The sequence below is a fragment of the Cricetulus griseus genome, chromosome 3 (assembly GCF_003668045.3).
Source record: "Cricetulus griseus strain 17A/GY chromosome 3, alternate assembly CriGri-PICRH-1.0, whole genome shotgun sequence".
Lineage (NCBI taxonomy): Eukaryota > Metazoa > Chordata > Mammalia > Rodentia > Cricetidae > Cricetulus > Cricetulus griseus.
The window spans coordinates 78,480,941-78,508,841 of NC_048596.1; the positions used below are offsets into that span (position 1 = coordinate 78,480,941).

The 27,901-nt window shown below is 48.5% G+C and overlaps 2 protein-coding genes across 2 annotated transcripts; one reads left to right on the forward strand and one right to left on the reverse strand.

Annotated features, from left to right (window-relative positions):
- Window positions 1-1,619: 1,619 nt before the first annotated feature.
- On the forward strand, window positions 1,620-18,828 carry Ern2 (endoplasmic reticulum to nucleus signaling 2). Its single transcript, XM_035441615.1, is given in 23 exon segments — window positions 1,620-1,709; window positions 3,849-3,954; window positions 4,691-4,724; window positions 4,967-5,039; window positions 6,042-6,114; window positions 6,244-6,351; window positions 6,624-6,725; window positions 7,987-8,251; window positions 11,027-11,105; window positions 11,195-11,342; window positions 11,460-11,581; window positions 12,379-12,522; window positions 12,712-12,853; window positions 15,035-15,119; window positions 15,285-15,474; window positions 15,556-15,655; window positions 15,735-15,931; window positions 16,984-17,131; window positions 17,228-17,355; window positions 18,166-18,289; window positions 18,367-18,434; window positions 18,518-18,703; window positions 18,706-18,828. Coding segments are annotated over 23 exon segments (2,835 nt in total).
- A 70-nt stretch (window positions 18,829-18,898) lies between these two features.
- On the reverse strand, window positions 18,899-27,807 carry Plk1 (polo like kinase 1). The gene is made up of 10 exons (XM_027410275.2): window positions 27,316-27,807; window positions 26,402-26,570; window positions 25,628-25,772; window positions 24,856-24,949; window positions 22,993-23,212; window positions 21,052-21,207; window positions 20,185-20,262; window positions 19,822-19,976; window positions 19,542-19,724; window positions 18,899-19,398 (listed from the first exon to the last, which is right to left on the reverse strand). Exons 1-10 carry the CDS (start codon window positions 27,715-27,717, stop codon window positions 19,192-19,194), a joined length of 1,809 nt encoding a protein of 602 aa, XP_027266076.1. The 5' UTR covers window positions 27,718-27,807; the 3' UTR covers window positions 18,899-19,191.
- Between the last annotated feature and the right edge of the window lie 94 nt (window positions 27,808-27,901).

Consider the following 27,901-nt stretch of genomic DNA (forward strand, 5'->3'; position numbering starts at 1 on the left):
TTTTTTCGTCCCTCTTAAACACCATCCACAGGCAACTGGACACGTGGCCTAGACCTGACCAATAAGAATGCTCCTGCCCATTAACCTCAGTGATTGACCCAGAGAGAGAAACACAGTGATATCCAGGGATCCATTGTCTGAATCCTCAGCACTGGCCTGTGTCTGGATGCTGGGGATCTGAACTGAGATCCTAATGCTTGCATGGCAGGCATTTACCAACGAACCCATCTCCATGGCCCTGAAAATTACATTTTTACGGATATATGTATGTATTTCATATATAGATATGTATTTATTTATTTGGCCCAGAGGAGGCCAAAGGGGACTGAAAGGAAGAAACCTGTCCCCTGAAACCTGGGGAAGGAAGGTAAAGTTGTGTGTGAAGAGAGTGTATGGGTTCTAGCTGCAGGTAGGAGGCAAAGGAATTTGAGGGATATGGTGTACAGTGGCCTGGAGCCAGAGGACTGCAACAACAGTGTTAGGGATTCAGAAGATAAAGAGGACGGTGAGGAGCTGACCAAGGGAGTGTGGTAAAGTGAGCAGCTGTCAGGACTGACATCTCCACACCCTGATGCTTCTGCCACTGATACACATGCAGGTAAAATACTCATACAAAACAAAATTGTTTTATGTTTAAAACGGGTACAGCCATACAAAATTCTCTTCCATTCTTTACGTCTGATGTTTTTGTCCGTTTGTCCTTCTTTGATTTTCAGTTAGGGTCTCCTGTAATGTCTAAGGTGGCTTCAAACTCATTATGTAGCCAGAGAGGACCTTGAACCCCTGACCCTGCCCAGCTTTGATTTCTTAACCATGTGACCTATAAGTTCTACAAAGACAAAGAACTTCTCTGTCTTGCTCAGCAGGGTAGCCTATTAGACCAAGAAATGTCTATTAGATAAATGAGTGACTCCATCAGTTAATTCACAGTTCGTAACAGCTCAGTGGGGGCCAGCCACATGAAGAAATAATAAAATAATAAATAATAATAAAATAATGAGGAGCACACGCATTGAGGTCAGATGTCTGAATTTTAGTTCCAGTCCGAGCCTGAGCCTTGCCTTGGTAAGAAAGGATGGAGAATCTGCACAGTTAAGAAAGGATGGAGAATCTGCACAGTGTCTGGAGAGATGGTTAAGGGCACTTGTTCTTGCACAGTACCCAGGTTTGATTCCCAGCACCTACACAGCAAAGCCCCACAGTCATCCATAACTCCAGTTCCAGGGGATCCAACACCATCTTCTGACCTCCTTGGGCACCAGGCATGCAGGTGATGCACAGAGATGCATGCAAGCAAAACACACCATAAAATAAATTAAGTAAATCTTGAGAGACAGAGAGACAGAGAGCCAGCACAGACCTTGGTACATTCTCCACAGTCTGTCTCAGTAAAATCTTTCAGACTGGCAACGTTTGGTGCCAAGGTAGAAGGAAATGAGTAAAGTGTAGGTGAGATGAGAAGGGCGGGGGCCACCACAAGGTGAGGGAGGTTTCACCCAAGACTCTGCTTCCCCACCTGGCTCTGCTGGGGGCGGAGTCTCCCGTGGAGAGAGCTCTGCTGTCGCCTGGAGCCACGAAGTGAGCAGAGGGAGCTGGAGACTTTGTGATGCCCACAGGCTATGGCGAGTTCAGCCTGGGAGTCCCCACTGGGGTCTCCCTTCTGGTTCCTGCTGCAGCTTGCGAGTTTGCTGGGGACGATCAGGCCTCAGGTGAGTGCAGGGCTGGTCAGCAGGAATGCCTCTCCCTCCTTCCCTTGGTCTCAGGTGGCCCAAATCAACCCCTAGGGAGTGAACTCTTCAAAAACTTGGGGAGATGCCTCTTACAACCTACCTGGAAAGATTTGCCAACTCAAGCCTCTTCTGCCGCAGAGATGGGGAGGGGGCTTGTGGGGAGGAGACATAAATTCAGGCCACTAAAACCCTTTGAGAATCCAGTTTTCTTGAAAAGTATGATCCAGTTAGGGTCTTCTGCTGCAAAACTGATTGTGAAACCATGGTTCAGCTTTTGGCCCTTTATGATAGCCCTCCCCTTTGTATGTGGTGTGATTGGACTCACCACCACCCCTACTCCCCCACCCACCCCACCCCACCCCCACCCCACTCCCGACCCCCGCCTCAGGTTCAGAACTTCCAGGACAAATGATCTATATTCAAGTGTAGAGATCTGGTCTGCTGGGAGTCCACTCTGCCCAGCCTGGGGTCTCTCCCCTTCTCCACCCCTCACCCCCTCTTCCAGCTCAGATTCCATCCACTGTTGCCAAATAATAATGAGAGCCTGGTATGTCTAGATCTGACATTTCTTGGGGAAAAAAAAAACTAGAAATGAGAATGATAATGAAAATCTGGATTTTTAAAATCAAAAATTTCAGCAAAGCAATGGTGGTGCACACCTTTTAATCTCAGCACTCAGGAGGCAAAGGCAGGCAGATTTCTGAGTTTGAGGCTAACCTGTCTACAAAGTGAGTTCTAGCACAGCGAGAGCTACATAGAGACTGTCTCAAAAGAACAATCAATCAATAAAATAAAAATTTCCGATAAAAAAAAGCTGTTAATGTTGGGCAGGCATTACATCCCTCTAATGCCATAACTCTGGAGGCAGAGGCAGGAGGATTGTCAGAAGTTCAAAGCCAACCTGCTCTACACAGCAAGCACCAGAGCTACATCTGGAGGCCTTGTCTCACAAAACAACAACAGAAAGATAATTAAAAGCAGTATTTTAAGCACTATAAAGATAAAATAAAATCCTCTTTGGGGCAGCCAATCAGGAAGCAGCCTTTTCCCTGCTCCATGTCTCTGTCATGTTGCAGATAGCAAGACTGGGGTCCAAAGGAGAGGGTCTAGCTGGTGGGATCCTAACTCTCCAGCGAATACCACTGGCCCCACCTCAGACTTGAGGGTCCTGAAGCAGGATGTGGCCTTCTAAGGGGTGCGGCTGGGCCACCCGGATGTTAGGGTTCCTGCTCTGAGCTCAGCCTCACCTTGTTTGCTCAAGGAGGGCCCAGAGCTGGCAAGTGAGTCCAGCAGGAGCCAGATACAAGGTAGCTCCAGGCCTCCCTCCTGTAGTCATCAGGGGGACTACAAAGCTTGGCACCAAAAGCAGCTGAGCCAGTCCCGAGAGAGGGAAAGGGTCTTCTGAAAAGAGGCACACGTGTGACTAAGGAGAAGGAAACGGCATCTTGAAGGAGACTCTACACCCCATTTGTGCCATTTCTGACCATCCTGTACCCTAGTCTTCCTGACCTGTGCAACCAGGATACCCATAGTTCCCATCCCAGAGGGAGGGTGCTCTTTTGTTTCCCACTCAGTCCTGAGGACCTGAGTTTGAGTCGACAGCACCCATATAAAAGCCCGATGACTATGGTCATGAATGTCACCCCAGTGCTGGGTGGCAGGAGTCAGTTAGCAGTCAAGTGACAGCCAGATCCCTGGAGCACACTGGCCAGTCTAACAGAATCATTGAGTCTCGGGTTCAGTGAGAGACCCTGTCTCAATAAATAATATAGAAAGTAATCAAGAAAGATATTTGACATTGAATTCCGACTTACACACATACACATGCACACATACCACACACCCACTCAAATATGCACATGCATGCATATAACAAACATACACACACGTGCACACATTTGTTCTGCTTTGGAAGACAGAAGGATGTGAAGGAAAAAGGAGGAAATGCAAGTCCCCTCAGCTCCCCAAGCTCCCACTGTAATCCCCCATAAGGTCAAGTTCATCTTTCTTCCCATATTTGTCTCCTCAACCAGAGAAGTCATAGTCACTCCTGCCTGGGGGCAAAGGCAAGATGGTCCTGGCACCCTCATATGAGATGATTTTTGTTTCTCATCCCAGGTCCAGACCCTCAGGCCAGAGAGCCTTCTGTTTGTGTCTACCTTGGATGGAAGTCTCCATGCACTGAACAAGCAGACAGGGGACTTGAAGTGGACACTGAAGGATGGTGAGCAAGGAATAGCTGCTTATCTCTCTCAGGTCTCCCTAAGTGGTAGAGTGGGCAGTCACCTCAGCATAGAAGATAAGAACATGAACACTAAAGGGCTAGGGAAATGGTTCAGTGAGTCAACAGCTTGCCACACAAGCATGAGGACCTGGGTTTGGATGTTCAGCACCCATATAAACAAACAAACAACAAAAAAAAAAACAACCACAGCAGTATGTTTCTGGACCCCAACACTTGCAAGGCACAGACAGGAAGATCTGTGGGACTTCCTGGCTGGCCAGCCTAGCCAAATTAGTAAGCTTCAAATTCAGTGGGAGACGCTGTCTCAAAGAAAAGAAGATGCCTCTCTCAATCTCTCTCTATCTGTCTGTCTCTCTCTCTCTCTCTCATACACACACACACACACACACACACACACACACACACACACACACACACACACACACACCAGATGCTCACATGCATGTACACACACAGACACTAGGGTCCAGAAAGCCAGTGTCTATAGACAGCTTCATCACTTACCAACTGTGTGGACTTGGGAAAATCACTTCAGCTCTCTGAGCCTCAATGACTTCACCTACACACTGGGACAAAGTAGCATGACAGAGACTACCCATAGAGCTCTTGCCATCTCCTGGGTTCTGCATCTGGCACAGGGTAAATGCTATGGCTCTATCTATGCTTTTCAATAGAGTCAAAAAGAGACTCAGGTTCTATGTCTTTGTCCCTACAGACCCCATCATCCAAGGACCAATGTATGTCACAGAGTAAGTGAACTGGGGCCTCTTAAGGAGAGACTGGGGAAGCCATAGTTGTGTGATGGGCTTGGGGGCACATGTGAGTGTTTTAGGGGAAAGAATTAGTCTTATATGGTGTGGAAAGGACTCCTACTGCTCCAAGGTGTCTCCCACAAGGATGGGTTTTGCTAACTGAGAAGGTGGAGGGATAAGACCTTCATGAAACCAGGGCTATGTACCTAGCCTTCCCCATGTTCCTCTCTGCTCCACAGAATGGCCTTTCTCTCTGACCCAGCTGATGGCAGCCTGTACATCTTGGGAACCCAGAAACAACAGGGGCTGATGGTCTGTTTCCCCTCATTTCCTGGGATGGGTGTGGGCAGGACTCCATCAGCCAGAGTGCCAATGGGTGAAGGGACAGTGTGTCAGAGTGGGGTGTCCTTGGAAGCTGTAAGTCGGGGCTCTGAGCACCGTGGAAGGCTGTCGGCTAAAGTGGAGAGGGCCTGGCTGTGTCTGCAGAGCAGAATGTCAGACCTCTGAGTGTATCAGTGGGCACCTCCAGGACTCTGAGAGCATTAAGGTGAAAACTATATTGGTTAGCTTTTGCTAAATAATGTATCATTCACAGAATCAAAGACTTAAAACCCAAAACCCTCAAAATTAGGCTGGGTAGTTCTGCTAGTCTGGACTGAGTTTGGTCATGTGTGTGTCAGGTGAATGGCTCTGTTTTTGAATGTTGATGGGTTGTATATGCTCACCTCACTCTGTGTCCCTTGTTAAAACCCTAAGAAACCTGAATACAAGGCACTCACTCACATAACACAGACTGGGATCTGATTCCTGGTGTGTGTGTGTGTGTGTGTGTGTGTGTGTGTGTGTGTGTGTGTGTGAGAGAGAGAGAGAGAGAGAGAGAGAGAGAGAGAGAGAGAGAGAACCAAAGGGTAGAGGGTAGCCCCCATTCACCACCACCACTGAGTCCAAATAGCTCTTCACTTTCACTGTCTTTTGTGGTTACTGAGTTTTAAAGCCTGTGTATATGTGTGGGGAGAAGGTCATCAGATGGAATCAAGGGGATCATGTGGTGTCCTGGCACCCAGTGTGGGATTTTCTGCAGTTCTTCAAGAGGCTCTATAGCAAAGTGACCTAAGGATGCTGGCTCTGAGGCTGGTCTGAGTGGCATGAGCTAAGTTACTGAGCCTCTCCAAACTCCATTTTCCTCTCCTGGGAAATGGAAAGGGCAAGGTGTCCAGTGAAAAGGTTTCTCTGGGTTGATCTTAGGAAAGTATGGCATAGCAAGTGCTCTGCATGTTTCTGTACTTATCCCTTCTTGGACCCTTTCCCTCTCAGAAATTGCCATTCACCATCCCAGAGCTGGTTCATGCCTCTCCCTGTCGCAGCTCTGATGGGGTCTTCTACACAGGTGAGTATCTCTGCAGCCTGTGGGGGCCAAATCCAGGCAATAGGAATGGGGACCTTGGCCAAGAACAAAGGGGCCCACACACCCTCACCTACATCACCTTGAAAGCTGGCTCTCTTCCCCCCTCCACAGGCCGGAAGCAGGACACATGGTTTGCGGTGGACCCTGAGTCAGGGGAGACTCAGATGACACTGAGCACAGAAGGCCTTTCTACCCCTCAACTCTACATCGGCCGAACACGTAAGCTCTGTGAAACCCCCTCATTTTCTTTGCCCGGGCCTGACAGTTGCTACCCTAGTTGAGTTCAGTCAACCTGACAATCATCAATACACATTTTACTGAGCACTGATCAAGGAGCTAGAGGTATAATGAATGATAAGCCTGATTATTAGGCCTCCAATTCGCATGCTTGGGAAGTAAGTCTCCAATCCTACAAGAGGGACAGTCTCTGGAGTCGGATTGGGGAAGCACCATATGACTATATTCCTGGTGACCCTTTTTCTGATACACAGAGTACACAGTCTCCATGCATGACCCAAGGGCTCCAGCCCTGCGCTGGAACACAACCTACCGCCGCTACTCAGCGCCCCCTATGGATGACTCACCTGGAAAATGTGAGTGTCGCGTTTCTCATCCTTTGCTTGGACCAAAGTCCCCAACCTAGGAAACCCTGAGTGACTTGAGGACTAAGTCCCAGCACACACTGATCCACCTGTATGATGCCCCCTCACATGCTGAATGACACAGCTTGACAGATGACCTGAGGTGACACCGAACACCAGACTGATGATCACATAGCCCGAGCAATATATCTGAACTTATCCATTACCCCAAATGACCCCAGCCAGGTAGCCTGAGGTGACTCCTTGCATCTTAAGGGACACCAAGCAACCTCCCCAATACCCTGAGCAATCCCATCAAGTCCTTACTGACCTCAACATGGTGAGTGATGTCTGCATATAGCCTTGAGTGAGTCCTCCATATAACTCTTGCTACCCCCCTTGATATTATACCCACTTTACCCAACTTCCCGAGTGTCTTAGTTAGGGTTTCTATTGCTATGAAGAGACACCATGACCACAACAAAACCTATAAAGGAAAGCACTTATAGTTCAGAGGTTTAATCCATTACTGTCATGGTGGGGAGCATGGCGGCTGGGAGTATGGTGGCATGCAGGCAGGCATGGTGCTGGAGAGGGAGCTGAGAGTTCTTACATCTTGACTCACAGACAACAGGAAGTGGTCTGGGTCACTAGGCATGGCTTGAGCACATATGAGACCTCAAAGCCTGCCTCCACAGTGACAAACTTCCTCCAACAAGGTCACACCTACTCCAACAAGGCTACATCTCCTGATAGTGCCACTCCCTTTGGAGGCCATTTTCTTTCAAACCACTACACTGACAAGCCTCACACGTGCTCCTAAATGCCTCCTCAAATCTTGACTCCATCATTCTTCATGAGGCACCATGCAAAGTAACTCTGACATGTAAGTGACACCACCAAGGCTCCTAGCTGACTCCTTCATATTCTATGAAGAACCCACCTGCCTCTAGACCACACTACTTGACCTTAGTAACATCAGTCTGGCCATGTCTGTGCATGATGACCTACAACCAAAGACCATTCCCTCAAATGACCTCTCATCTTAACTTTCAAATGACCCAGACTCACAGACACACCTGAGTCAACTTTAGATGGCCTTGACCAATCTCTTCCCATTTGAAACAAACTCTTGTTGATCTTCTAATGTCCCTGTAACCCTCCAAGTGACCTCAAATGACCTTTGCACACCCAAATGACCCCCTACCCCAGATGCTTTCCAGTGTGTCCCATGAGATCTCTCTGACATTTCCCCAGCTGTCTTTCTTGATAGACATGAGCCACCTGACATCCTGTGGGATGGGCCTGCTGCTCACTGTGGATCCAGGAAGTGGAACTGTGCTGTGGACACAAGACCTGGGGGTGCCTGTGATGGGCATCTACACATGGCATCAGGATGGTCTGCGCCAGCTGCCACATCTTACACTGGCGAGGGACACACTACATTTCCTTGTCCTCCACTGGGGCCACATCCGACTTCCTGCTTCCCGCTCCCAGGACACAGCCACCCACTTCTCTTCCTTAGACATCCAGCTTTTGTAAGTGTTGATATCTAGAGCCTAGGGAGGGAATTTCTGCAGGGTTACAGCCCTAGTCAAATAGCCAATGGTGATATCCAGTCATGACTCACCAATACAGTTGAATCAGATGTCAAGATAGTGTCCCTAGGACTCCTTCATAGTCACCATTTAGCAAGTGATTGGGTAAAGTCTGTCTTGGGAGGAGACTCTGGGTCCCAACCTGGTTTGTTCCATAAACACTGTATCAAACTGATTGTTAAATACTTCAAGTGTCACCCTCCCTTATGCATCCTAAGACACAGACTGGGGTCAGGGATTGCCCATTCATTCCATTTGCTCCACAAATGCTAACTGGGCACTTATTATATGCTAGTCATTTACTAGGCTCTGAGACTCCAACAGCAAACAACACAGGCAGTATTCTTGCCTACAGGAAGCTCAGAGTCTAGTGAGGGGACAGACATATAAAAGGGAACTAAAACATGGTGAGATAAGGGTAAAGAGACAGACAGGTTGTGGTGACAGAGCATAAAGAAGGATACCTAGACTGAGACTGGAAACAAGAGGAAGGCATAGAAAGCTTCCTAGAAGAAGAAACATCTAAAGGATTAACAGAAAATGGGAGAAGGCGTGGCACATGGGATACAGAAAGTCAAAGGCTGAGACATAGGTCTAAGCAGCCTCATGTCTAAGGCTGTAGGTAAAGCCAGGACTGCGTAAAGAAGGCTTGGTTATTTTTTTTTCTGCAAGGCTAAGAAGCAGTCAGTTCTTAGAGAATTTCAAACAAGGAAGTGACTGACTCACGATTTCCTTTCAGAAATATTATTCTGGTTACTGTATGAAGAACATCTCAGAATGAGTTTAGGAAGAACATGACCCCAAGGGACTGAGCATGGTAGTGCATACTTTTAATGCCAGCACTTAGGAGGCAATGGCAGGTAGATCTCTATGAGTTTAAAGTCAGCCAGAACTATCTGGTGATTCCCTCTACTACTCTCACCTCTGTCTCTCTCTCTCTCTCTCTCTCTCTCTCTCTCTCTCTCTCTCTCTCTCTCTCTCTCTCTCTCTCTCTCTCTCTCTCTCTCTCTCTCTCTCTCTCTCTCTCTCTCACACACACACACACACACACCACAGAGATACTGGAGAGATGACTCAGCAGTTAAGAGCACTGACTGTTCTTCCAAACAACCGAGATTCAAATTCCCAGCACTCATATGGCAGCTCACAACTATCTGTAACTGCAGTTCCAGGTGATCTTTTTGGCCTCTATAAGTACCATGCATGTGTCTAGTGTACAGACATATGTGCAGGCAAAATACCCATACACATAAAATATAAATTGTATTACACTGAAAAAAAGATGCTGCTGCAGGCTGGAGCAGAAAAAACTCAAGGTACTAAGTAGAAGGCAATAGAGAGGATTGGGGGAGATTAGGAGGAATGGGATGGTTAGAGTCCAGCCTTTATGATCAAGGAAGCTTATAGGCTCTTAGAAGTGCATGACTGCACTTCTATTTTCAGAAGTTCAAAGCACTAAAGGAGGAAGAGAAAAAAGCAAAAGGTGAAATAGAGATGACAAGTTCCAATTTAGAAAACTGAGTTCTTACAAGAGGTCTGGGCCAGATGTGGTGGTGTATGCCAACAGTCCTAGTACTCAGGATGCTGCTGATGGAGCATCATGATTTTTGCTTTGTTTTTCGAGACAGAATTTCTCTGTGTAGGCCTGTCTGTCCTGGAACTCACTTTGTAGACCAGGTTGACCTCAAACTCACAAAAATCTACCTGCCTCTGTCTCCTGAGTGCTGATTAAAGGCATGTGCCACCACTGCCCATTGAGCATCATGAATTTGAGGCTAGCCTGAGCTACATAGTAAAATCCCATATTAAAAAAAAAAAAAAGTGGGGCTGGAGAGATGGCTCAGAGGTTAAGAGCACTGACTGCTCTTCCGAAGTTCCTGAGTTCAATTCCCAGCAACCACATGGTGGCTCACAACCAACCGTTATAAGATCTGGTGCCCTCTTGTGGTGTGCAGATATACATGGAAGCAGAATGTTGTATACATAATAAATAAATAAAATCTTTAAAAGAAAAAGTGAGCCAGACCTTGATAGCCTACGCCTTTATCTCAGCACTTGGAGGTAGAGGCAGGCAGATTGTAGGCCAGTCTGGTCTACAAAGCAAGTTCCAGGACAGCCGGAGCTGTTACACAGAGAAACCCTGCCTCAAAAACAAACAAAACAAAACAAAACAAAACAAAAAACCAAAAGTGAGACTTATATTGAGAAAATGTTGCTATGGATATTGTACCAGTTAGTTTTGCTACATAACAAACCACTCCAATACTTGGAACTTAAAAGCAACAGACACCTGCTGTTTTCCAAGATTTTTTGGTCATCCAGGTAGTTTTTCCGGTCTTTAAAATCAACTGATGACTTGGTAGAAGCAATGATCTGGGATAGTGTCACTTACCTATCTAGTAGTCGATGGGCCATTTGGCCGAGGAGGCACCAAATAGAATGGTTATTTTGTATACCTTAAGGTCTTTCATCCCTAGTGGTAGAGTAGGCTTCCTTACACGGTAGTCTCAGGGCCTCAGAGAACAGTACTGAGGGGCAACTCCCAATGCACAAGCACCATTCAAGTCTCTGCTTGTGTCATATTTGTCTCATTGGCTGAATTGAGTCACATGATCAATCCCAGAGTCAATATGGAAGCAACTACAAAGGACATAAGTAGACTAATGCAGAAGCTAGCCACCAGCATCACTCATCCTTTTTTCCCCTCCCCTTTAGGATGACACTGTATGTGGGGAAAGAAGAAGCTGGTTTCTATGTCTCCAAAGCACTGGTCCACACTGGGGTGGCCCTTGTGGTGAGAAGGGGGTCTCTGAGTGGACTGCAAAGAGGGATAGAGCAGGAAAGGGGTTTCTTTCACATGTGGCTCTCCATCTTCTGCCATAGCCCCGTGGACTGACCCTGGCACCCATGGATGGCCCCACAACAGATGAGGTGACACTTCAAGTCTCAGGGGAGCGAGAGGGCTCACCCAGCACTGCTGTCAGATACCCCTCAGGCAGTGTGGCCCTCCCCAGCCAGTGGCTACTCATTGGTGAGATCCCCTGACTTTAATTTGGAGTAGATGAGGATAAAAGACTTATAAGCCCAGTTTCTTAGTTGGAATACTGAAAGCATCCTCAGCCCTCTGGCTTTTCTTCCTACCATTTAGGATACCATGAACTTCCCCCAGTCCTGCACACCACCATGCTGAGGGTCCATCCCACCCCAGAGAAAGGGTCTACGGAGACAAGAACCCTAGAGGACCTCCAAGCTCCAGCTCTTTTCTCCGAGGTTAGTGCTTCAATGCCAGGGGCTATGGGTAGACCCAGAGACACTGTGCAGCCCTTGTACCTCTTCCCCAGTCAATCTCACAAAAGTTCCCAGAAAACAAACATTTTGTTGCTGCTACTACCAGACATGTTAAAAATGTCAAAATGATATTGGCTTCTAAAGCACAAAGCATAGTTCTAAGATTTCTTTTGTACTCTTCAGTGTAAATATTGTAAAATATTCATCAAGTGAGAAATTGAAAACAGAAAAAAACTATAAAGGTGTTCTCTCCCTGGAGAGATTGGAGAAGTGCTAGTAAGGTGTTCAAGGTTAGAAGGAGCAATGCTTTTCAAATCCTGGGAGTTTGCTCCACACCCACAAAATTCCTCATCAAGGTGAATATTGTAGTTTCAGCAATATCCCCATGATTTTTTTCCTTCTTTTTGTTCTTGTTTTTTTGAGACAAGGTCTCTCTGTGTAATTGCCTTGGCTGTCCTGGAACTCACTTTGTAGACCAGGCTGGCCTCAAACTCACAGAGATCCACCTGCCTCTGCCTCCCGAGTGCTGGGATTAAAGGCATTCACCACTACCCCATCTGAGCATATGAACTTTTAATGACATTCAAAGAGATGCTAGTCTTCTGGCAGGTTTGGTCGACTCCTCTCCTGAGCACCATGATGTTTCAGAACTGTGGGCAGCACCACAGGTACATCATACAGGGACCCCCCACCCCACCCCTTCAGCTAAACCTTGCCCTGAACCCAGTGATGAAGAATTGGGAATTTCACAGTAGGAGGGAGTACCGCTTTGTTCCTAGCTCCTGAGCCTGAGGAGGGAAGAACCTTGGGACCCAGAACTACATCCTGAAGAGAAAACTTCAGGCTTGGGATCCCAAGACTTGCTGGCAGCTAGCTTCACTGCCATCCTCCTGGGAGCCTGGGTCCTCTACCTGATGAGGCAGGTAAGTCCAACATCCTGACCTTGTCTATCTTAGTCTTCCTAGAGAGAACTCTGCCTCTCCCTTGCCTAACTTTGTCTGCTCTGCCTTCCTCCCAGGAGCCCCTGCTCTGTTGTGAACCCAGCTGTGGCACAGGTGTGGGGCCCTTCAGGAGGAAGGCTTGAGCTCACTAAAACCCATGTATTACAGCAGCAGCAGCACAGCCCTTTGGCACCCGCAGGCTTTCATGACCCTTCATCAGATTCGAAGACACAGTCTTCGAGAGCCACCCTGGAGAACCAGAAGGGATTTCAAAGCCCCTCAGAGCAAGGCCAGCCATCCCATGATCCTGAAGGTGAACTTGAGTGAACAAAACTGGGAAGTCAAAACAGAGAAAAGGGAGATGTGAACATAATTTAATTTCAAAGTCAAATTGTTGGAAACCACAGATGGTGGGACAGATAGTAAGAGACAATCTCCTCAAGTGTCTCCTATTACAATTTTATTGTTATTTTCAGTGTCTTTAGTTGTGGATAGAACTGAGTGGAAATCAAACTGTTGTCAGCTAACTTTTGAAGAGTTCTCTTTGAGCATCTGTTTTCTCATTGGTCCAATGGGAATACTAACACCCACCTCATTGCATCACTGCACTGTGAGAAGTTGTCATCTTAATCATTATCAAGTCAGTGCTGGGGACATACCTTAGCTAGGAGAATGTGTGCCTAGCATGCACAAAGTCCTGGGTTTGAACCCCAGCACTCATAAACCAGGCATGGTGGTACATGCCTATAATCCCAGCGCTTGGAAAATGGAGGCAGGAGGACAAAAATTTCAAGTCCAGCCTGGGATATGTATCTTAAAAAAATCACACGAAGGTGATGTTAATAAATGTTTTACTTGGGAGGCAGATCTCTGTGAGTTCGAGGCCAGCCTGGTCTACAAAAGGAGTTCCAGGACAACCTAGGGCAGTTACACAGAGAAACCCAGTCTCAAAACCAATGCAATGGTTAGTAATAATAGTTTTTAAATAATGTTATTGGTAATGGTAGCAGTAAATTACCTAGGCGTGGTTTTGATTTTGTTTTAACATTCTTCTCAATGCTTCTTGGTTTAATCCTTAACTTAATCCCACAATGACCCACTGATGTCTACTAAGTGCTTGGTGGGTATAGCCTGTGCATCTATTACCCACTCAAGTCTTCTGCTCTTTGACTCTGAGCCAGTCTGGTGCCTTCTGTGTCTTTGTGAGCTGGTGCTGGTAGCTCCCCATTGCTGCTCAGTGTGCTTCCTCATGTCAAATCCCTACCTGCTATCCACTTACTCAAGCTGCTGTCTGCCTGGTTCCTGACTTGAGGCGCCAATATTCACCCATGTCCTCTTCCTTGGGCCTCAGCCCCTCCCCAGAGTCAGTTCTAGCAAAGCATACTCTCTGAGCTACATCTCCAGCCCATGGACAGCTTTTTCAAAGGACTCCACAACAAGGTAACCTCAGCCCTGAGATGTAGTTCTTGTCATTTATTGACTCCACTGAATCCATGTAAATATACATTCTACTGCACCCCAAAACCCATTTCCTTGGGTCTTCTGACTCTGGAGTGAAGTCTGCTTGTCTTGGGGTCTTTATTGTTGTTGGATTTGGTCTTTGGAGATAAGATTTCTCTACGTAGTTCTAGCTGTCCTGGAACCATGCTGGCCTTAAAGTCACAGAGATCCTCCTGCCTCTCCCCTCCTGAGTGCTGAGATCAAAGGCATGCACCACCATGCCTGGTTAGACCTCGATTTTTAAGACAAGGGACCTGTGGTTCATTGATTCAGCTGGCTGGTCAATGAGCCTCAGGGATCAGCCTGTCTCAGCCACCTCAGTGCTGGGATTACAATTATGGATTACTACTATGTCAAGCTTTTCACATGGGTGCTGGGATCCAACTTAGTTTCCCATAGCAAGACAGGCACTTTACTGACTGAGCCTTCTTCCTTGTCCCAGCCTCACCCATCTTAATTGCACACCAAGATTTTTGAGGGCACTATGCTCTGCTGTAGGTATGCACTGCAACACCCAGCCCCATCTTTATTTGCTGTAACTGTGCTCACTCTCATCATGCATCCGTCTCCTTGAATTCATCTTTTTATTTGCAACATTCAACTTCAGTGAAAAGAATTGTTGCAAGTGTTAGAGGTGGGAAGAATGCCAAGACAGGAGGTGCTCAAAAGGGGGCCACACAGACAACATCCCCCACTCCCTCTCCCACACATCTATTTGAGCCTCACCAATACAGGTGGCATCATTATCAGCTCCGAGTCACTTGTCTAACCCCACCAATAGCAGCACCAGGTACTGGAGCCATGTGCCTAGCACCTGTGTCCTTGCTCTCAGCTACTGCAGCACACTGAGCACAGAAGGGTGAAGTCTGGACGAAGGCCAAGGTGGAGGGTGGGTATGGACTATGGCTTCGAGAGGAAGGCAGGGAGGATGAGTGTGGGCTGTGAGTGTGGCTCACTAAGAGGACATGGTATCTCCTCCCACCCCAATCCGTAGCAGAGCAGCCCACTGTAGTGGGGAAGATTTCCTTCAATCCCAAGGATGTGCTGGGACGTGGGGCAGGCGGAACTTTTGTCTTCCGGTGAGTGGCAGGTGGAGCCCAGGCTGCAGCTGTGTCACTTGCAGCCCTTTTGACAACAACTAAAGGACGGGCATTCTTCCAGACTCCCAGACTTGGGGATAGGTCCTGACCCTTCTTTCTTGTATCTGCTTTCTCTGAACTCCCAACCCTTGGTCCACCTCTCAGAGGACAGTTTGAGGGACGGGCAGTAGCTGTGAAGAGGCTCCTCCGAGAGTGCTTCAGCTTGGTTCAGCGAGAGGTGCAGCTGCTCCAAGAATCTGACAGGCACCCCAATGTGCTCCGCTACTTCTGCACTGAGCGTGGTCCCCAGTTTCACTACATTGCCTTGGAGCTCTGCCAGGCCTCCTTACAAGAGGTGGGATGGGAGCCCAGGAAGGGAAGGAGGGATGGAAGCGTTGGACTGGAAAGTGACATTTTTGTCTCGCCCTCATCTTAGTACGTGGAAAACCCAGATCAAGACCACTGGGGCCTGGAGCCCACCATGGTGCTACAGCAGATGATGTCTGGCCTGGCCCACCTGCATTCCTTACACATAGGTACCATGTCTTACTTCCAGTCCTTAGCTCCCTGCTCTTCCACATTGGCAATCACTCACTCTCCCCTTCCTTCCTGTAGTACACCGTGACTTGAAACCAGGCAACATTCTCATGGCTGGGCCTGACAGCCAGGGACAAGGCAGAGTAGTTATCTCTGACTTCGGCCTCTGCAAGAAGCTACCTGTAGGCCGTTGTAGCTTCAGTCTCCATTCCGGCATTCCCGGCACAGAAGGCTGGATGGCACCAGAGCTCCTGCAGTTACCCCCAGACAGCCCCGTGAGTCTGCCCACCAGTAACAGGGCTTCCTCCATGCCCCAGCTCTTCTTTGAAAAAGGCCCCTCCAGGCCTGTCCCTCTATCACCAGGGGATAATCCACTCCCTCTTTCCCAAATCAGTCTCCATCAGGGACTGTTCTACAGCTGAGAGGACATTAGGCAATGTCTGGAGGCATTTTGGCTGGCTTGCCTTGGGAAGAAAGTGCCTCTTTCATTTTGTGAGGCAGGAATGCTACTAAACATGCCACAGTAGAACATGGCACAGTATACAGGGCACCACACACCCCTGACAGTTTTTTTTCTTTCAGTACCACCCAGGTTGAAAAACCACAACTTAGAAAAAATGACTTTGTTGGCATGGGCTCTTAGTACCTAGTCTTAGGCCAACCTTTAATCCTCAGCTTTCCCATTTCAGCCTCTCGAGTGCCAGGATTACTCGCATCATGCCAGGCTTAGAAAGATGCTTAACCTTCACTATTCTTCAGTCATTTAGTGTGGTAGCCTGTAATTGGGGCACTGAGGAAGCTGAGGCAGGAGGATCCTAAGTTCAAGCTACATAGAAAAAAGATGTTGGCTTTTGCCGGGGGTGGGGTAGGGAGGTGGGTGATGGTGGGTATGCCTTTAATCCCGGCACTTGGGAGTCGGAGGCAGGTGGATCTGTGAGTTCGCAGCCAGCCTGGTCCACAGAGTGAGTTCCAGGACAGCCAGGACTGTTACACACAGAAACTCTGCCTCAAAAAAAAAAAAAGAAAGAAAAGAAAAGAAAGGAAGGAAGGAAAGAAGGAAGAAAGAAGAAAGAAAGAAAGAAAGAAAGAAAGAAAGAAAGAAAGAAAGAAAGAAAGAAAGAAAGGAAAAAAAAGATGATTTTCACTTGTTCTGACCTAATGAGCTAGGTAGGATGCAATGTCAGTATAGACCTGGGGTTAGTATCAGAAAGTCACACACATGCACACACGCACAGGCACACACACACTCACGCCGCTCTACAGGTCCAGTTAGGATTTTTAGCAAGGACCACTTCCTCCTTCTCATGCCCATCTTTCTGACCCCCAGACCAGTGCTGTGGATATCTTCTCTGCGGGCTGTGTGTTTTATTATGTGCTTTCTGGTGGCAGCCACCCCTTTGGTGAGAGTCTCTATCGCCAGGCCAACATCCTCTCGGGGGATCCCTGTCTGGTTCATCTGGAGGAAGAGACCCACGGTGAGGAAGGGAGAACCCAGCCAGACCAGCAAATATGGGAGGAAGGAAGCATGTGGCTGAGCATCTATAAACTATCCCTCCTCTTCTGCCTTCCAGACAAGGTTGTGGCATTGGATTTGGTGAAAGCCATGCTGAGCCTGCTGCCTCAGGATCGCCCTTCAGCAGGATGGGTGCTGGCCCACCCCCTCTTTTGGAGTAGAGCCAAGCAGCTCCAGTTTTTCCAGGTCAGATGGAGATCTTGGGAAGGGCCCCCAAGCTTCAAGTTTGGTTCTTGTCTTAGTTACTGTTCTATTGCTGTGAGGAGAAACCATGATCAAGGCAACTTATGAAGGAAGCATTTTGTTGGGGACTTGCTTACAGTTCCAGAGTTAGTCCATTATCATCTCAGTATCATATCAGCAGGCAAGCATGGTGCTGGAGCAGTAGCTGAGAGCTCACATTTAATCCACAACTTGAAGGCAAGAAAGGAACACTGGGCCAGGTGTGGGCTTTTGAAACCTTAAAGTCCACCCCCAGTGACACTTCTTCCAATTAGACCACACCTTCTAATCCTTCCCAAACAGTTCCACTAACTGGGAACCAGGCATTTAAACATATGGACCTATGGAAACCATTCTTTTTCAAACCATCACAGGTCCTGAACAAGAAAAAGGAAGTCAGAGTCTTGTTACTTTGGACCCTGGAATGTGTGTATATGTTCTAGCTTCCCCTTTTTGGAAATGCAGTTTACTCTCATCTGCAGTCATTCACACTGCAACATCAGTGCAGATGCTCCTTCCATTTGTGACCTTGGGCAAGAGACCACACTTGAGCTGTAGGCTGCCTACCTATAGAACAGAGGCAACAGTACTTCCCTCAAGGTGGGTGGTGGCATGGAGGTAGGGCACAGGGAAGCTACACTCTCCAGGAGGCAATTGCCCTTGTCATCTGAAGTTAAGAGGCTATCACTACTTCAACACCAACCACATAACACAACCCTAGCCCTGGTGCCTCTGATACTGTCCATAAGACTTAGGAGCTATGTGGGGTCCTAGGATGTCAGCGACTGGTTGGAGAAGGAGCCAGAGAAGGGGCCCCTCGTGATGGCACTGGAGGAAGGAAGCCACAAGGTGGTTCGAGAAAACTGGCACAAGCACATCTCAGCACCACTGCAGGCAGGTAGAGGCCACACTTGGGTGGGCCTGAGGGGAAGAGGCCCAATGGGACATCCCTGCAGCCCATTTCTCTGCCCACAGATCTGAAAAGGTTCCGATCATATAAGGGGACATCAGTGAGAGACCTACTCCGTGCCATGAGGAATAAGGTGTGTACTAGAGCCTGGGTGGGAAATGGACCAGGGATGGCCTGGCATAGCTAAGCCAGGATCTTTGTCCTACCCATCCCCAGAAGCACCACTACAGGGAGCTCCCAACTGAGGTACACCAGGCACTAGGCCAACTCCCTGCTGGCTTCATCCAGTACTTCACACACCGTTTCCCAAGGCTGCTGCTCCACACCCACCATGCCATGAGGACCTGCGCTTCTGAGAGCCTCTTTCTGCCCTACTATCCGCCAGCTTTGGATACCAGGAACTCCTGCCAGATGCCACAAAGAGCTCAGACAACCAGGGGCTCCAAAGGTGGACCAAGGAGTTAAACACATGGCTCAGTCTGGTCTCAGGAGTGTCAGAAAAGATGGGCAGCGGTTTAGCAGCCTGAGGCTGTTGGAGCAGAGAAATACTTTGGGGTCACGGTACCCTCAAGAAATACAGAATTAAAAAAAAAAGGGGGGGAGGCAATGTACATATATTTAATGTATATAAAGCTAATAAAAGGGCAGTCCCAAGTTCAATAGAAATATCTATACAATCCATACAGTGGGCTGAGGGCAGGGGAGGAGGCTGTAACCCACACCCAAACATGTACAAAAATAACTTACACAGCAACCCCTTCAGGGGGGTGCACTGCTCCCCACCCAGCCCCCAGAGCCAGGGAGCACTGGACAGCAGCCCCAGGAGCCCAGCAGTGCAGGCCCACACAGAGCTTGCAGAGTGAAGCAGCACCAGTCCGAAGGACAGAGGCCTAAGAGGAGGCCTTCAGGCGGTTGCTGGCAGAGCGCGAGCTTAGCAGCTTGTCTACCATGGTACGGGCATAGCGTAGCCGGCTAGCCAGTTCCTTGCAGCAACCATATTCCTCCAGAAGACTTAGGCGGTATGTGCGGAAGTCCCTCTTCTCATCGATATAGGTCACTGCTGCCATCAGAGGGCACAGGATAAGTTTTGTGTGGTCCTAGGAGGGAAGAAGGAAGTGAGTGAAGAGCTCAGCTGGTGCCTGAGGTTGAGGCAAGGGAAGGAAGGCACCCCAGCTGGCGAAAGGGACATTACTCCCACCCCATCCAGCCACCCTAAGTACAGGCGCCTGTCCCTGCACACCTGAAAGAAGTTAATTTGTACAGTCCCATTGCTGAGGTGCAGGATGATGGCACTGCGTGTGCGGAACCACGTTCGCAGGTAAGGCAGCCGGGCCAGTTCATCACCTTCCCGAGGTGTGATGTTGGCCCCTGCCTTCAGCAAGTGTTCACTCATGTAATTTCGGAAATACTTCAGGAGCGTGATCTGGTTGAAAAGTTGGGGTAAGGATTCCAGAATAAGGGCCTGACCCTGAGGTAGCCCCCATACCCTACCAAACCATCCCTCAGCAGTCAGTTCCCACCTTCTTCATCAACGAGTTAGGGTGGGAGCTCACGGTGAGGTAAGACTCTGTGCCATCACGTTCTATGTACTGTAGGCTGTCACCGTCATTGTAGAGGATGAGGCGTGTTGAGTCATTGAAGAGCACCCCCACACTGTTGTCACACAGCTGATACCCTAATGGCAGGTGGAAGGCTATCTCAGAAAGGCAGGAGGAGGTGGACAAAGGCCTGGGAAATAGCTTAGTAGTAGAGTGCCTGCATGCATAAGGCCCTAACAATTCTTGGTAACACAGACACACAATTACAGACATCACTTGCTCCTCACTCAAAGGCTACCATGGCCACACCATCCCCTGCCCATCCCACATTCTGGAGACACCTACCAAGTCCATACTTGTCCGAATAGTCCACCCACTTGCTGACCCAGAAGATAGGGATACATGCAGGATCCTCAGCCTCCTCTGGGATAGAAACAGACCACTGGTTAGGCCAGCCCCTTCTCCTGTCTTCTCAGGCAGCCCTCCCCAGGGCTGGGAGGAGGGGGGTACCCCATGAAGCCTGGGGAGGAGCCTGACAGTACAAACCTAGACACCCAAATGGAAAATCGCAGCCCAGGATGCCAAGTCCCTCTTCATTAAATGGACCCCTTTACTGTGTCCCAGGAAGGAGAGGACAGGAAAAGAAAACCCCAGGTATCTAGAAGGGCCCTCGTTCCAACCACAGAGATGAAGTGTGATCAAAGTCTCTTAAGCTGCTGTCATTAGCACTGGGGCTGGTGAAGGCCTAGTGCCCCAGATTAAAGTGACGAAGAAACTGAGCAGACCTGACAACTCCTGCAATGCCAGAACCAACTCAGTGCACACAAGACCCTTCTGCAAAGACACAAATATGTTGGGAAGAAATGTTATAGAGAATTATGTCAGGCTGGGAAGTGCTGGTAGTGGGTGTCAGGGTGGTGACAGAGGGCACAAAAGCCCTGAGGCTGGAGTGGTCCCGAATCTTCTGAGTACCAAGGGAGTATTAATTCCCTGGGCAGAAAGGAGACACAATAGATGCAGCTATGCCGAGGTGACCTATCAGCCACCTATAAAACAAGAGGGAGCAGAAACCAGCAGAAGGTACACCAAGGAGGGTCTTGGGTGTCATGCTGACTCATCTGGATTTTGATCTATAAGAAATGGGCTCTCTGCTGTGCTGATCGAGATGCCCTGCCTTCTCCACATGTTCAGCCCCCTGTGATGTCCTCTCACCTTGCCGCACCAGCCCTCGCTCTGAGGGCTTAGAGGCATTGACACTGGTCAACTGCTGCAGCAAGTCACTAAGGTGGCACTCAATGGCTTCATTCGTCTCCCGAACCACTGGTTCCTCCTTTTCCCGGGGACGGTCAGGCAATGGGTTCTCCACACCTAAGAAGATGAGCAACATGGTCATTCATTGGCCAGGCACAAAATTGGGGAGGGAGCACAGGATTACCTGCCACAGCTAACAGTCTTCCCACAGTACCCATTAACTATCACTGCTGTGGGGGAACTGAGTCAGTACCAGGTTTTCTGTGTCAGGTATGTGGTACATACTGAGAGGTCACAAAGTGTCAGGTGCTCAGGTCTCTGCTCCAACAGCCTGGCCTTCCAGGACAGCAGCTGTCACTGACACTCAGGGAGGCAGCCTGAAGGCACCAATTCAAGCAAAGAATGAAGGTCACCTTGTACACCCAACAAGGTGGAAGGATGGGTGAAGTAGTATAACCCTTTTGCTTTGTGTGCTTACAGATAACTAAGTCTAATGAAACACACATTGAAGCGTTAGGTTGGCCTATGGTGGCCAGAGGCATGCTGGTCACTCTTGCTGTCTTTACACTTAAACATTTCCCCAAACCAACATGTGTTAGTTCTCCTGTGAAATAGGACTTCTTAAATTTTCAATTAAAAACAATAACAAAATCCCACCAAGCTATATTGAAATTTTAAGTGTGAAATAAAATATTCAATATCTGATTTTAAAACTAGCCAAGCTGGGGGGGGGGTGGTGGCACACACCTTTTATCCCAGCACTTAAGAGGTAGAGGTAGGCGGATCTCTGTTAGTTAGAGGCCATCTTAAGCTACATAGTGAGCTCTTGTCTCCAAAGGGAGTGCGGGGAGAAAAAAAAAAAAAAAAAAAAAAAAAAACTAATATAGGATTAGATTAATGTTCACAATCCCGAAGGTTGTGCTGTGTCTGTCATGTCTGTTTTCAAGACATATACACTGAAGCATTACCAGCAGGGGAAAGCTTGCCCTCAAGCAGGTAAGAGAAACATATAGGGAACTGATGAGGCAAACATCAAAAGAATATAAACAGTCTGGGGGAAGGGAGGGCAGATGCTTCCTGTTCATTCTTCTACCTATGTATTTGTTTGTTTGTTTTCAAGACGGTTTCTCTGTCTAACAGCTCTGGCTGTCCCAGAACTCACTCTGTAGACCAGGTTGGTCTCGAACTCACAGACATACTTTAGTTTAAGGGTAAAATGGCAGACTGCTGGAGTTGGCTGCAGTGACATTTCAAAAGTGAGATGTACTGATAAACTTGTAATCCAGAGCCCTAGGCAGGAGGACTGAATCCAAGAGCAGCCTGGGCAAGTTTTCTCTTGAAAAACAAAACATAAGCTCTCAAAGGGATGAAAGGTACAAAGGAGTGAACGAACCATGGTGGCTGAGAATAAGAACTGAAGATGGGTACTAAATTACATTCCAAGTATGGACCTGACAAGTTCCAGCATTCTCAACAAACCATGCAAGAGAGATGTTAGGGAATTCCTCCCCCCTCCCCCCAAGGTTTCTCTATATAACAACCCTGGCTTTCCTGGAACTCATCCTGTAGACCAGGTTGGCCTTGAAAACAAAGATCTGCCTGCCTCAGCCTCCCAAGTGCTGGGATTAAAGGCATGTACCACCACTGCTCAGCGATATTAGGGACTTTTAAAAGTAATCAAAACGAATTTCCTGGGCTTGGTGTTCAGTCTACTTTCTCCTTCTTGGGCCCAATGAGTTGATTCGGTCTGTTTTTCTTGCCAAGCCAAAGGGGCAGAAGAGCCCAGGCACCAGACCTCAAGAATAGAACCCAACTCTGAGGCAGAGTAAGGTGCATGCATCCTGAAATGCACACAGGAAATCTGGGATCTCTGGGGTCTACCCTACTGGGACTGAGCTTTACCTTTATTGAGAACTGTGAGAGGCTTCCTGCTGCTGGGGTCCAGGCTGCTGGGAGCAATTGAAAACCTTGGTGGGATGGTGAGGCAGGTGATGGGGAGACGGGCAGGGATATAACCAGAAGTGAAGAACTCGTCATTGAGCAACTCGTGAATGGTGGGGCGGGCAGTGGGGTCTGTCTGAAGCATCTTCTGGATAAGGGAGGCGGCCACGGGATTGATGTGCTGGAGTGGAGAGGGAGAGCCTAAGTGAGATGAGACAGGGACACCACCTGGCATGCAGCTGCTCCTGTCTCAAATATACCATAGCTCAATGGCCACTAAGTTCTACCAGGTCCCTCCACCTTCAGCTTTAGCAAGGACCAATGTCACCTTACTGAGTGAGAAGGATCATTTATTTCTTGTCACTTGTCACTCAATAGTAACTAGGGATGATTTCTCCACCTCACCCTTGCAATGACATTTAGTTATTTACCACCAGAAGAGTAGCTGAGAACACAGGCCTCCAGGTCCCCAGACCTGTATTTAAATCCTAGTTCCATTCCCTTGATTCCAGCTATGACAAATAGTCTGGGCTTTCTGGGCCCACCAACACATTATCTATAGAATGGGGGAGGAGTCCCATACCTGGGACACTACCAGGTGGGATATCTCATTTATAGGATAAATGAGGTATTTATGGGATAAAATTGACAGGCCTAGCACAATCACAGCACTAACTAACTATGCTTCTTATGTACCAGGAATGTATTCCTTTACATTAATTCATTTGGCTCTCACAAAAAGGACTAAAGAACTCTCTTCCACCTCCTTCTCTGTAGAATTTGAATTGAGACAGGATCTCACTATGTAGCTGAGGCTAGCCTAGAACTTAGGATCCCCCTGCCTCAGCCTTACAAATGTTAAGACTACTCTACTATTAGGTCTCACTTGTAGATGAAGAAACAAGCTCAGAGGAGGAGGTGTCCCTGTCTGAGAATAGATTCAGCCTAGGTGATAAAGCCAAGACTTATACCACAGCAGTCCAGCTGGCACATGCTCTATGCAATGAGCTGACCTTCCGTGACATAGCTACTCTATATTTAAGTCAAGACTATGGATTTGAAAGAGGCCACAAGTCCATGTGGACCTAGTTCCCAGAAATGGGTTATCCCTTCAAAAGGATTTATGCTATTGGCTGTGAAAATAGATGCCATTTTGTCATTGGAAGCTCTTGGGGGAACTCCTACTTTGCAGATGGGAAGCCTAGGTTCATAAGAATCAAGTCATCACCCTTAAACACAGCTCAGCTGGGTAGAGATGGTCTCCATCCCAAGCTTAAGCAGATCTACCCCTACTCCCTCCATTTCTCCTTATGCTTTACATTATGCTTCCATTCAGGAAGCTGGGCTTGGGCTCAGTTTGGTAGAGTGCTTGCCTATAAGCACAAAGCCAAGTTCAGCTTCCAGTATACCATAAAGCCAGCATGATAGAGAATGCCTCAATTTCTCTCTCTCTCTTTGGTTTTTTGAGAGAGAGGTTTTTCTGTGGCTTTGGAGGCTGTCCTGGAACTAGCTCTTGTAGACCAGGCTGGCCTCAAGCTCAGAGATCCGCCTGCCTCTGCCTCCCCAGTGCTGGGATTAAAGGCAGGCACCACCACCGCCTGGTTGAATGAATGCCTATAATCTCAACACTTGGGTGGTAAAGGCAGGAGAATCTGATATTCAAACTCAGCATGCAGTAAATTCAAGGTCAGCCTTCAGACATACATTCCCTGTGGCTATACTAGAGGCAGGGCTGACTCATCTTTGTCCCCAGGATATAGTTGGGCTCAGTGATCAGATTTTGGGTGGAACATAAAATAAATTAAAGCATTATGGTGCCATTACCTTGGGAATGCTGTATTCATTTTTCTTGATCCGGAGGTAGGTCTCTTTTAGGCATGAGGTCTCAAAAGGTGGCTTGCCCACTAGCAAGGTGTACCTGGAGGCACAAGGAAGGATTTTGCTCAAATTCCCAGAAAAGTCCAAATGCAGAAGTCATTGTCTAGAGGAAGGGAGCTGGGCTGGATTCACTGACTCAGAACGGATGAGGCTGATCTCCAAGTCTGCTCAGTCTCATAGAAGCCAATGGCTGGGATAAGCCCTCAGAAGAATGCAGGTGACAACACTGAATACCAAGCGCTAGAGATTCCCCAGCTCTGGCCTGCAGTAATAGAGGACTCCTCAAGAACCGCAGAGGCCACTGCTATCTGCCACAGGCACAAGCACCATGATGGAGCTTCTGCCTACCATGAACCTTTCTGCTGATCTGATTCTCCCATCAGCACTCATCAGTGTTTCCAAAGCTTTACTGAAAGTCAGCCAGGGATTTTATTAGACCCAGGTCCAGAACTGAGATTTCCACATCCTAACAAACCCTCAGAGGTATTGATGGTTTGGGTTAGTGCATGCTTTTAGTAAGCAGCAAGGAGCTGGAGGAAGAAGTGTAGACACATTTGGTCCCTTCCCTGGACCATAAGTCCAAGCTACAGGAATGCTATAGATTGATAAATAAGGAAAAGGGGCTTCATGTGGGATCCAGAGGGAAAGGTCAACTGGATGAAATGCCTCAGAAAATCCTGTTGAGACCCAATAGCTCCTGAGTCCATTCCCAACTTACATGATACACCCAATGGACCACACATCCACCTCAAAACTGTGTCCCTTCTTGCTCAGCACCTCGGGAGCTATGTAGTTAGGAGTGCCACATAAGGTCTTCTTTCGTTCACCTTCATATTCCACTTTGGTTGCCAGCCCAAAGTCCCCTGGGACAGAGGGAAGAAGAGAGGTGATTAGCTGCTAGGCCATCTTGTGGCTGCAGACAACTGCCTCAGGACTGACCATAGAGAGCCAGTGCCTCAAGACTCCAGTCTCTGTTCCCGAACCTTCCCACTGCCCTTTACACTCCTCTTTAGATAGCAGGGCTAGGGAAGTAAGATGGCTCAGTAGGTACAGGTGCTTGCCGCTAAGACTAACAACTTGAGTTGACCCTGGAACCCACAATGGAAGAACAGAACTGACTCCAGAAAGTTACCTTCTATCTCGAACCCCACATATATGAAATTTAAAATACATAGGATAGCAGAATTGGATGCACTAGGGAATCAAGTAAATATTCTTTGTGACTGTGACAAGTTTAAGAAAAGTGACAGGAGTATAGGGACTGAGGCAAATCAGAGTCTCAAGGGAAAAGGTGCTTTTCAGCTCAGTAAAGGGACAGCAAAACACTGGCCTGTGGGACACTTACTTTCCATTTCTGGACAAGAAGGCTTTCTGGAGGGCAGCACCTCCATTTCCCACCCACCTTCCACTTCTCTGGCTCCCATTCTCCCAGAGTTCCCCTCCTTGCCACCTCTTGTACTGGCACCAGACACCCGCAGGCCCAGCACCTCACCTATTTTCACCTCCAGATCCTCGTTCAGGAAGAGGTTGCCTAGCTTGAGGTCCCTGTGAATGACCTGATTTCGGTGCAGATACTGGCAGCCCAGGACTATCTGACGTAGATAGTAGCGTGCCTCGGGCTCGGTCAGCGCTTTCCTCCTCTTGTGCAGTTCCAGGAGAGACTGAGGAAGAGGGAAGAAGGTAGTTAAGCCCAAGGAAAAGGGTGGCCAGCTGGATGTGGCCAAGATTAAACCCTCGGGAGTAAAGTATAGACGGAAGTTTCCTATCCCGACCAGCCGATTCCAAATAACTACTCTGAGGCTTATATTAATTATAAATGCTCGGCCTATAGTACAGGCTTAGCTAACTCTTCCACTTATTAACCCATAATTCTTATGTCTTGGCAGGCTCCTAATGGTTCTGTCCATACACTGGTCAGGCCATTATCATTCACAGGACCCCTCTCCTGTTAACGAGTACCCTTACCCAGCGTCTTCTCTCAACCCCTTATTTAGGGGCTTCCTCCCAGCAGGAGACCCTCTCCTTTTCCTGAAAGCTGAGGTCTGACTCCAGACAGCCTCTCCTCCCTCCCCCACTCCAGACCCTGCCCCACTCCACTCCGGAAGTTCTAGGTCCGCGGCAGCCGTAGCTTGGGACCCTTGTTAATCACTTTAAACACCCATTTCCTGCACCTACTGGCAGTCTTGCGTGCAGGAGCCACCTTCCCTAATAATAGCAACAGGTCCCGGGTTCCGCTTGCCCTCAACCCCCGGCCTCAGCAGCTCGGAATGCCAAACACCCTCACCAGGAGCCCCTTCATAATTGCTTGAAACCCAAGCACTCCTCTAGGCCACTCCAAGGCGTCGATGCCTCTTTGCCAGCAAGTTCCCGGTGTGGTCGCCCCAACACCACAGCAGAAACACTCACCCTCCTGCGACAGAGCTCCAAAACCACAAACACAAAGTCGCTGTCCTCAAAAAAGCCGTGGAAGCCTACGACGTGTTGGTGTGCGAGGCTGCGGTGGATAGAAATCTCCATAGACATCTTTTCCTTTTGGTGGGGCTTGAGAAGTAAAGACTTCGGCACGATCTTGCCTGCGAACACCTCCTTTGTGTCTGCATCCGAGATCTCGAAGCATTTGGCAAATCCTCCTTTACCCAGAAAGCGGCCCCGCACATACTGGCGCCGGCTGCGTGGGTCCACTAAGACCTCAGGAATCTCTTTCGACAGCGGGGCGGTCACTGGGGCACCGGTAGCTGCATCTCCAGGAACCCCAGCTTTCCCGAGATCGGCTGGTGCTCGAGCCAGCTTTTTGGCCGCTGCATTCATGCTCCTAAATTTGCTACGCGAACCTGGCCGGGCCGGTGCAGAGATCTTGCCCTGCTCCGCTCCTCCCCGAATTCAAACGCAGCGCTGGGAACGTTACAAGGACCTGCGCGTTGTTGATTGGCCGCGGGGATTTAAAATACAAACCCGCCCAGCGCGCGGCACCATGGGAGTGCTCTACGGCGCA